The sequence below is a fragment of the Pogona vitticeps genome, chromosome 2 (assembly GCF_051106095.1).
Source record: "Pogona vitticeps strain Pit_001003342236 chromosome 2, PviZW2.1, whole genome shotgun sequence".
Classification (NCBI taxonomy): domain Eukaryota; kingdom Metazoa; phylum Chordata; class Lepidosauria; order Squamata; family Agamidae; genus Pogona; species Pogona vitticeps.
Window position 1 is genome coordinate 27306957 of NC_135784.1, and position 11583 is coordinate 27318539.

At 44.1% G+C, this 11583-nt stretch overlaps 1 protein-coding gene across 1 annotated transcript; it reads right to left on the reverse strand.

The window, feature by feature from the left end:
- On the reverse strand, window positions 1–7468 carry LOC140703687 (vomeronasal type-2 receptor 26-like). Its single transcript, XM_078388646.1, has 2 exons — window positions 6099–7468; window positions 1–2769 (listed from the first exon to the last, which is right to left on the reverse strand). Exons 1-2 carry the CDS (start codon window positions 6277–6279, stop codon window positions 1859–1861), a joined length of 1092 nt encoding a protein of 363 aa, XP_078244772.1. The 5' UTR covers window positions 6280–7468; the 3' UTR covers window positions 1–1858.
- Between the last annotated feature and the right edge of the window lie 4115 nt (window positions 7469–11583).

Genomic DNA, 11583 nt, shown 5'->3' on the forward strand with positions numbered 1-11583 from the left:
TTTTTGGGGGTGGGGCAGATTTCTGGGTCTCCCTCAGGGTTGACACTTACAACATCTCAGTAGAAGAGGTGTGGGTGGCATGAGGAGATATTTTGAGGGAAAAGTACTCAGAGAAGTAGCAAGGTCCTGAGCTACCGTGTTTCCTCAAAAATAAGACAGGGTCTTATATTAATTTTTGCTCCAAAAAAAACGCATTAGGGCTAATTTTCAGGGGATTTTGTTGATGTACAACAATCTACATTTATGCAAATACAGTCATGTCATCTTCTTCTGGTTGCTGCACAAGGCTGGAGGGCCAGGTTTCACTGAACTGGGGCTTATTTTTGTGATAGGGCTTATATGACAAGCATCCTGGGAAATCATACTAGGGCTTATTTCAGGGTAGGTCTTATTTTCGGGGAAAGAGGGTATGAAGGGCTTCCAATGTTGTCATCAGCACATTTGTGGAATGTCCTGCAACCCTTGCCCTAAAGAGGTTGTCTCATGTTAGATGCCTCATCATCTAACATGAGACAACCTCTTTAGGGCAAGGGTTGCCACAGGTGGGCAGGATCTGGAGGTTGCTGCTCTGCCTCCTGGGCCACCCCTGATCTTAGGAGATGGATTCGTGGCGCCGAAGGGAGTCTTTCAAATCAGCCGTGTGAGTTCCTATGACCTAAGGCCATACTAAGGGATAGAATACCTTTATCTTTCTCTTCACCACCAGTTTTCATCTCAATGTATGTACGAATGTGAAGTGAAGAGAGATGTTAATTAAGGAAACACCTAAACTTCACTATAATTACGGCTGAAAAAATTGCCAAAAAATATTTTTAAGAAGATTGTAGGATCAAGTACCATCCTGAGTTTTGGGCATCAAATGCTCCTTGCTGTTCAGCTCAGGCCTAAAAACAATCATGTAATATTTAGCATGAGAGGGGGGTTGTCAAAAAGTATGGAGCATAAAAATCGCTTTTGAACCACCCACAAGGCCTCAGTGTATTAGCAGCACTGGAGATTGAAACAGCAGCGCTCAGCGAGATCTCCTGCCTGCTGAGCCTTTGCAGTAGAAATAGTTGGTGAAGGTTTATGAAGAAAGATGCCAAATAGAGCTTGTCCTTCTTCAAGGCGTTTCTCCAAAATCTTCCATTCTGTTCTTGAAGGAAGGATGTCAGAGCAACCACACATGGTGCCACTGGCATTCAGGCAATGTGAGGGCCCAGGCCTATATCCCCATGCTTTGCTCCCTCTGGCGAGTCGATAGCGAGTTTCCGAGACTGAGCAGGGATTTGAACCGGTATCACCTGGTTCTCACTTGGACGCTTTGTTCACTCCTGAGGACACTATGTCAGATTGTATGGCCATCTAAATATATTTCTCCCCATGCATTCCTGCTATCTGTGTGTGATTGCTGTCTTAGGACTTTGCAAGGAGAAGCTTCTGCTAAATCTTTTAAAGCTAACATTCTCCAACACTTTTCCCCCTTGTACGGTGCAAGGAAGACACAGTCGTACATTCAGGTTTCCCCCAAACAAAAATGATTGGAGCAGCCACGGACTCAGCCTTGTACACCCTTCAGCTCTAATCTTGCTTAAGCCATGCCTGACTAGAGTCTTGTTGACTTTTAGTACAGGTCATTGGCACACTTACCGTAGAGAAGGAAATGCCCACTGAAACTACTCAAACTTTCAAATCAGTCATTTTGATGCATTTTTCTGTACTAGGGGATAGAATACCTTCATCTTTCTCTTCCCTTCCAGTAATTCCACTCAGTGAATGTGAAATTAGAAAATACGTTGATTAGGGAAATACGCTAGTTCATTGTAAGTACAGAAGAAAAATAACTGTCATTCCCCCCCCCCCCCCCAAATATGAAGGATCAGTTATCATTCTGGGTTTTCAACATTAAATGCTCCTTGGCGTTCAGGTCAGGCCTAAACACAATAATGTAGCATTTGGGAGCAAAGATGCAGCCCAGTAACCCCAGACTGGAGGAAATGATGGCAAAGACCTGCACGGCCACCATGTACTTCCCTTTGGTGCTCAGGTAGGTGGGCACAAACGACACCCAAACGCTGCAGAAGACCAACATGCTGAAGGTGATCAGCTTGGCTTCATTGAAGGCCCCAGGCAGCTTCCTGGCTAGGAACGCCAGGGTGAAACAGGTGGCAGCCAGAAAGCCCATATAGCCAAGGGCACTATAAAACATCACAACAGAGCCCTCGTTGCACTGCAGTATGATCAGCATGGGTTGGGAATGCATGTCAGATTCTGGGAATGGAGGGGAGATGCCCAGCCAAACAATGCAGATGCCCACTTGTACACTGGAACAAGAAAGAACAATGGAGTTGGCCAGAGTCTTCCCCAGCCATTTCCTCATCGTGTTCCCTGGCTTAGTGGCCATAAAGGCTACCACTACCATGACGGTTTTTGCCAACAGGGAAGAGACGGCAACTGAGAAGATGACGCTGAAGGCAGTTTGTCGGAGAAGGCAGGTCACTCTCTGGGGCTGGCCAATGAATAGAAAGGGGGACCAGAAGCAAAAGAGGAGGGAGCCGAGGAGGACATAGGTGAGGTGCCTGTTGTTGGCTTTGACGATGGGCGTTTCTCGGTGTTTCACGAATATTCCTAACACCAAGAGTGTATTTAGGGATGAGAGCAGGGCCAAGAAAGTAAGGGAGATCCCCAAAGGTTGTTCATAAGAGAGGAAGCTGATAACTTTGTCAACGCATTGATCTCGTTCCTCATTCGAAAATTGCTCATCTGGACATTTGTCGCAGTCTTCTGCATCTGGAAAGAATTACAACACTTTCAGCATTCATATAATCCATCCTACATCAGTTATCATCACTGGTCTTTTTCATTTATTAAAAGGGAATGGGGAATATATGGCCTCTCAATGTTGATGGTTTGTAACTGCCTTTAGAGAGATAAAGGTTCATGGGAAAGGCAGTCCAGCATGAAAGGGAGGTCAGTGTAAAATGGGATTTATGTGAAACAGAGTACAGTGGTTCCTCGCATAACGATGTTAATTGGTTCCAGAAAAAAAAAACGTTATGTGAAAACATCGTTATGTGAAGCACCATTTCCCATAGGAATGCATTGAAAACCGGTTAATCCGTTCCAATTGGAACGGATTATCCGGGTTTTCCCCTCCCCCCATGGCTTGGATCTGACCCATGGCGGCTACCTCAGCCATGGCTGGACTCCCTAGAGTCCGGCCATGGCTGGGGTAGCCGCTGCGGCTCGGATCCAAGCTGCGGGGGGAGGGTGGTGGGGATGCCTTTCAGGCATCCCGGGCTTGGATCCCACCAACCACCGGTTACCCTTTAAGCGGTGGAGACAGGCTGGGGGGTGGATCGGGAAGCTTGAAGCCTCTCCGCGCCGCCTACCCCGGCCGTTCTCGGACTTCCAGAAGTCCGGGAACGGCCTGGGTAAGCGTTGCAGGTAGGCTTCAAGCTTCCCGATCCACCCCCACCCTGTCCCCGATGCTTGAAGCCTTCCCGCGCCACTTTCCCCAGCCGTTCTCAGACTTCCAGGCGTCCGAGAACGGCCGGGGTAGGCGGCGTGGGGAGGCTGCCCGCGGCGGGGACAGGGTGGGGGGGTGTCCGCAAGGCTTCCAAGCAAAGGCCTGGAAGCCTTCGACACCCCGGTACCCTTCCCCCGCCGCTGCTGAGAGCCTTCCGAGGTCTCAAAGGGCTTTCTCCAATATCAGAGGGGGCCCTTTGAGAGCTCGGAAGGGAATTGTCGGCAGGGGACGGTGGCTTCGGGGTCCTTCCGAGGCCGCAGCCCACTGCCGACATTTTCCCCCAGCTGAGCGGCGGGGCTTCAAAGCTCCCGCCGCTCAGCTGGGGGAAAATGGTGCCTATGGGGAAAAATCGCAAAGCGATTTTTCCTCATAGGCAAGATCGTTGTGCGATTGCAAAAGCGATGGCAAAAAAGCCATCGCTATGCGATTTTTTCATTAAACGGGGCGCTCGTTAACCGAGGCACCACTGTATATGAATTGCTGAAAAATACAGTTGAGGATAGGATGTGGAAGGGGGCACAGCCTGGTAAAGAACAGGAACAAAAGCAGTGTCGGCAGCAGCACAACATTCTGCCTCTGATCAATAAGATTCCAGATATAACGAACTGCACAAATGAATAGAACGTTGTAGGGATGGGAAGAGAGGGTTTTTCTACTAGTGCATTTCATCATAATGGCTCTATACATCCATCCAGCTAAGAGGCAATATGAAAAGCAAGTCCAGCTGCTGAGGGCAATGACAGCAACGGACTGTGCCTTCCTGCTGATGGTATCTGGGTGGCTAGCATGAGAAACAGGTTGCTGGACCAGGAGATCCACTGATCTGCTCCAATAAACGTCCCCTTATGTTCAGTGCCTGAGAAGCAATGTTCCCTCTAATTTCCGCTAGTGCTATGCGATGGCACAACTGGGGTACCACAAGGCTCAATCTTGAACCCACCAATAATGATTTGGATAAGGGGGTGCATGAAATGCCTCCAAAATTTCCTTATGACACAACCTTGGATGGAGGAGCTAATACCTCAGAAGGCAGGAACAAAATTCAAAAGAATCTTGACAGGTGTGAGCAATGGGCTGAAAACAACAGAATGAAACTTTACAGGGATAAGTGCAAAGTGACTGCAAGAAAGGTCAATGATAGTTTAGACCAGTGGTTCTTAACCTTTTTGAAATAAACGCCCCCTTGAGCCATTGAGGAAGTTATCATCGCCCCCTTCCCCGCGGTGATGATATCCTATTATTTATTTGTTTGTTTGTTTGTTTATTTATTTATTTATTTATTTATTTATTTATTTATTTATTTATTTATTTATTTTGTATGTATGTATTTATTTATTTATTTAAGACACTTAAATGCAATGACCCCTGAAAACAAAATTCAATTCCAAGAAAATGAAATGCCCCCAAAAATGATTTAGTTGCAAGTGAATTTTAAGACGCAAAAAGAAATATAAAAAGGGCATAAAAACAAACCGCAATGTAGGAACTAAAAATGTCAAGACGAAATCTCTGAAACTAAATTAAGATTGGAGGAAAATATATATTCATGCACATTGTAAAAAGGCTGCAGCCATCTTCACAGGTTTGACTTGCTCCAGTGCCCCCCTACCGCCCCCTTCTGCTCCAGCGCCCCCACACTGCCCCTTTTCGTTCTACCGCCCCCCTGAAAAATGAAATCGCCCCCTGGGGGGCATTATCGCCCACGTTAAGAACCACTGGTTTAGACCACTGGTTCTTAACCTTTGTTGCTCAGATGTTTTTGGACTGCAACTCCCAGAAGCCTTCACCATCAGTTCTGATGGCTGGGGTTTCTGGGAGTTGCAGTTCAAAAACACTTGAGTAATAAAGGTTAAGAACCACTGGTTAGACCTCATTAACAGAAGTAGTGTCGCCAACTCCCATCAGGTACTGGAGGACTGAAAGAAAAATTAGACAACCATATGTCAGATTTAATTTGAATTGAATTCCTGCATAAAGCAGGAGTTGAAATCATTAATTGTCTTGATTTTCGATCTGTATTCTGGTATTCCTTTCCAGGGCTCTCTACAGCATACCTGAGTGTTTTCCATTTTATCTTCCCAGTTGTTTGGCATGCATCTTTAATAACATCTAACCAGATTTGAACTCTGCTTTCCCCACTCAAACTGCATACTTTAGCTCATCCAAATGTACCAAATTGGTTGAATTCTCTTACAAAAGGTTGAATTCTCTTACAAAAACAGACGTCTGTCTCAAACAGCACCTGTATTACTGTAACATAGAGTAACTATCTCAGATGCTTCTGAAGAACATTGTACAGTGTGTGAGTGGACCCTTGCCTTAGTCCTCTGTTTTTCCCCCCACCAGTGGGTTGAAGATTACCTCACACACAGTGAAGTTATGATTTTCTACCACAGGCTCAAGAAACCTGGCCCTACACATCCTACTGGGGCCAAAAGGCATAGGATGCTGACTTCCTTTTTAGTAACCCTCCCTTCAAATTCTTCAGAAAACAACAGATGTGGAATTTACAGTGAAAAGCAGAGAGTACAGGTGAGTTCTGCTTAATTATGCTCCTCCTGATCACCTCTTTCGCCCTGGAGTCACCCACCTTCCTGAGTGGAGATGGTTCCTCCTGCACACGGGGCACAGCCATAGCAGCAGGCGGGCTCTCCCTCCTTCACCAGCTTGACATGTCCTGGATGGCAACTTTTAGTGCATCTAGAAAAGGGCATCGTCTGGGCATCAGGAAAAGCAGCGTTGAGAGAAAACATGCTAGTTAGTAGATTCATTTCTGCATTAGTGCAAATTATTTCTGGAAGAGTTGAGATCTTAAGGGGAGACCTTTAATTGCATGCAGGGTTTTATTAACAAGTGACACCCTTCCTTTTTTCTATTCAGGATGGTCTGGAGACCAGGCTGGACCAGGCTAAGTAGGGTCGCTTAAGGTCATGTTGAGGTCCAGGATGCATGGCATATGCACCTCAAGGGGCTCCATTTGGCTAGCATTCCTTCAAAAAAACCAAACAAATAATCCCCACAGCAGGAAGTCAGTCTTTGTGTTGTGCAAAAAAGAGAATTGCCATCCACAACTCTCCAAGAGCTCATATGTCTCCTCTGTCTCCTCTTTGTGGATGATCCCCACGTACGGGACACGATTTACTTTAATCTTGCAATTAATCTTAATATAAGGTACAGAACATGAGCAAGGGAAATGTCCTTTTGGTACAGGAACACTCTTTTCATATCCAAGATACCGTAGGAAAAGCATAAGGAAGAAAATGAGATAGAATTTTTAAAAATCAAGAGGAAATCAAGGGATTGAAATGAAACAAGTGGTTTTTCCCACCTGGTTAAACCAACTGGACCATCCAATGGCATTTTCATCAACGGTCACCTTGATCTCAGGGGAGTCCCGTCTCTCTATACGCCCAACTTCTACTCCAGCGGTCGACTTGTTGGGAAACATTAACCAGTTCACGATATGGAAGTCGGCTGCCAGCTCCCCATTCTCATCCAGATAAACTCCATTCATGGCAATATTGTAATACTGGACATTTTTAAGAAAAGGATGAAGCTAAAAGGACAAGCAAGCTCATTAGACAATCAGGAAATCCTGTTAGACATCTTGGCCCTCACCATAATTACTAGGGATTTTTTAAATAATATAACTAGATCATGTCGAACTTGAACTCTGTTAGCAAAAGTGACTAAACTGAGACAATAGTATTTTGAGCACATCACGAGAAGAAAAGACAAAATGAAAGAATACTGGGATAAATTTAAGGCAACAGGTAAAGGAATGGTGCAAATAGGAGGTGAATTTACCCAATTAAACAGCCCATTGTCTTGGGTTTGGGAGAGCTGAGCTGGGCTTTGCAGAACAGAACATATTGGAGGTCATTCATTGCTGGAGAGCCCTTAAAGCCAAACCAACATCATAGAATACAAGAAGAAAACTGAAACCCTCTCCATTGCGTCTAGTAATATCGGTGGTGAGGTGAGGGAATCAAACCAGAATGGCTTCATATCTGAGCCTGTTCTCATTTAGAAGAGGATGATACAGGCCATGAAGCCCTAAACCATTCCCCCAACTGGTCAGGCAATACATAAATTCTGTAGAGACCAAACCCAGATTTGTCTGTGCAGCTGAGAAGCAGATCGGTGAACTGGACATCAAGAGAATTCTCATTTTAACAAAGGATCATTTCACCACCCTGACTGATCACTGGAAAGTGGAGAATGGTTCATTGGGACAACAGATCCCACACAGAAAATCTGCTTCCATTGCCACAGGACCCTCACAGATCTTGGTTTCAGCAATTAATAACAGTTTTCCCTGGAACCTTCTGTGAACAGAAAGGAGTACCTGCCATGGCTGGATCCTTTGAGCTGCCAGCCTATCCCCACCCATTGTCTTCCTCCAATTTGATCGGGAAAGGTGTGCTGCACGCAAAGACTGTGTCACAACCTGGATGGCATTGTAAATGCTGTAGCTGCCTTGAGACAGGATCCTCTCGATCACATCCTGGGGCAGATTGTCCCTCTTCTCTTTCTCAATACACCTCTTCCAGACTTTCACAGACAACGTATCTCTTGGATAGAAACAATGAAATGTTGCCCTGATTAACTGGCCATTTTTATAGAGAACCGACTCAAGATCATTATATTGTGTCCCTTTGTTGGTCTGGATCAAGAAGGACAAGTAAACATGGGTGTACTGGAGATCAAACATTCTGAACAACAATCTCACGGTAAGATCCTGCAAAGATGTTGCAATCCATACTTTTCCCACAGGGGATTTTTTTATCACTTCAACTCTTTGAATTGTCAATCCAAGATACAACATGGCCTGAGAGTCTACTTGACAGACAACAACATTGACTTTCGTGCTGCTAAGATTGGAAATCAAGTCAGAAAGTGTTCTTCTGACAAAAACCCCTATGGGTATTTTGTTTGAGAAAGCAATACATATGCCGTTCTTTGTGATCACAGCCGAGAAAGTGGCCATAAATCTTTCTCCGCTTTCATTATCTGGAGCTAGGAGGCCAATCCAAGTCCACCTGAAGTGCAGGAGCAGTTTGACAATCCCCAGGTAAGGAGGCTCCTGATTTGGGACTGCTCGATAGAAAAATGGATATTGGTGTGTCTCCTTTGGTATTTGACTGACGAAACGATAACTGACCTAATGAGAAAGAAAGGGAACAAAACACAGACTCCTAAGATGATCTAAAATGATTTTTACTAACTGATGTGTTGCTACAGTAAAGGAATGCACCTTCCTCTGTCTAAAAACAAAACTGATATCATATACAGTAAATGAAAACTCCGGGATCTTCATTTCTGGTTCAACATGAAAGAGAGTAATAAAAATAATGTATATCCACAAAACAGCAACAATAACACTTTTAATATATATATCATCTGTCTTTCACCCTCCCTGACATTGCCCTCCCCAATGTGGCAATCTATAGAGATTTTTAATAATACAAGGCAACTCGCCCTCTACCCCTTTCATACCTGTGGGATCTTGTAGATGTCCAGTATTGTTGAAATCTGGGTGGACATTTCTGAGTCGGCCCCTTCCAGAACCACCGACAAACTAGTCTGCTTCCCACAGAGGTAGTTTGGAACGTGCTGCTGCCCCACAGACAGCAGGTCCACCAAAGCCTCAGAAGTCGTCCTTGCACTGAAATGATTCTCGTAGATGTTGTAGCCCAGAGTGATATTGGGTAAAAGGGTTGATTTCTCGTTGATCTCACGAACAGCAAACAAGAAGGGCAGGATGTGCCAGAATGTCGTGCCTTCTACACTGTTACAAAAAGGGGACTCATCAAGCACTGTACAAGGAAATAATGAGACTTCTTAGGAAGTCCTAACCTTCACACTGGACTTGTAACATCTATTCAAAATTTATTTATATACAGTATATATATTCCAAGAACGAAAAGAAATAAAGGCCACTTTCTTTTACTGCACACTAAGTTTGACCCTCACAACAATTCTGAATTGCATACGAAAGCCTAAAAATGGGTCCCAACTACCTTTCGTGCACGGAAGAGAGGTCTCCTTGAGATAAGATTCGGACCCACTGAGGGAAGAAAATGCAGGAACGAAAGAAGCAGGCTGCAATCTGTGCCAGTTGGAGTGAGTTAAATTTCAGTGTGCACAAGGTTTCTTTTACATCCCACAGTTGGCAGCTTTGCTTTCATTGTTTCATAAGTTTAGATGGGATTCCTCTGCGGTCTGACTTCTCCAGTGGGGTCATCGCTTTCTGCAATAGGTTACCTGCAACTTTTCTTACTTCCTTTATCCTCCTATTCTCCTTTTCTGCTTTGTTAAGCTGCATAGAAGTGGGTAATTTAAGCAAACATCAAGGCTCAGTGGAAATTTGAATCCAAGTCTCCCTAGTGCTAGTCAAAATGTGTGTTGCTTATATACCGCCCCATAGCACTTCAAGCACTTCCCGGGAGGTTTACAAGTGAATTATGCAGGCTACACATTGCCTGAGCCCGAAAGCTGGGTACTCATTTTACCGGCCTCAGAAGGATAGAAGGCTGAGCCAACCTTGGGACAGCTACCTGGTTTTGAGACTCAGGTCATAAGCACAGTTTTGGCAGCAGTACAGCTGTTAAATCACTGCGCCACATGGCTCCTGCATTCAAGGCTACATGCTGGGTCTCCTCAGGTACAGGAACACACTACACATATGTCAAAGACCACAAAGTACTTGCACCTGCTCTTGGATGAACACCTAAATGTGGTGAGGGAGTTTCAAAGGGTTGTGACAATATAATATAATGAGGAGAGTCCACTGTCGTCAGGATCATAATTGGTCACATCAGCAGGTCATTCTACTGGCGATGAGGGCAAATAAATTCCTGACCGGCAGCTTCTAGGCAGCAACATTACTGGACGATGTCATTACTGACAAGACCTGTGGCACTCAAAGTAACTTTTGTTGCTGTGCAAAAGAAGGCAATGGTGAACCACTCAGAAATTTTTCTCGCTTCAAAACTGCACAGTGAGGAAGACACTCAGTCAGGTGATAGGAAAAAGCAAAAGACAAGGAAGAATAACCCTGCTACTAATGAAGCAACTAGGTTAACGTCGCCACAATAGCTGGTGGCTGATGCGCAGCAAAGTCTGATGCCGTAATTCAACTGCAGTTGGACAATGGGACATGAGAAATAGGAACCAAGGTAAACTGGAAATTGTAAAGCAAAAAATTGAACATTCAAAAATTATAGCGCTTGGTGTGAATGAAGAAAAATGGACTGGAATCGGATATTAACCATCAGAAAACACCTTATTTTACTATTTATATGAAAGAATCAGAAAGCAACAATGCCTCTAATGCTGAGGGAAGATGAAGCTGAGGAAGTTAGAGATATGAAGCAAAGAATGATGCCATAATATCACTCAGACATCTTGGGAAAACTTTTAACATAAACAGCATTCAAATCTAAGTCACCAGCACAGATGCTGAAGAAGAAATGAAAACCTGTAATGAAAATGTCCAGGAAGAAACTGACCAGAGATTCCTGAGAATCATAGATGATTGGAAGACATAAGGATGAACCAAAACATAACCAACGATGTTCAGATGCTGAAGAAAAAGAAATCAAAATCTTTTATGATTGACCAGGAGGAAACACACAGGTATGAACCAAGGTAGAACCGAGAGTGTTACAATGGAAAGAAACCAGAGATATTATTAATGAAGAATATGAAAGACATATTGATTATCAAAAGAAAAGCCCAGATACATAATAGAAGAAACACTTAAAATAGTTACGGACAGATCAAAAGCAAAAATCTATAGAAATAGGGTAAGGATAAATAACCCTTCCAATACTCAGTGCAAAGAAATAGTACAAGAGAAAGGGGAAAACAAGAGATCTCTTCTATAAGACCAAAGAAGTCAAAAGGAAATTTAAACCTACATTACGAATGCTAAAAGATCAACAGAAGAACATAACATCTCACCTGGATGAAATAGAAAGAAGGAGAAAGCAGTATACTGAAGACTTGTACGGAAGATCCTCAAAGCAAACGGATTTCAATTGAAAAACCTGTAATTTCTGAATATTTAT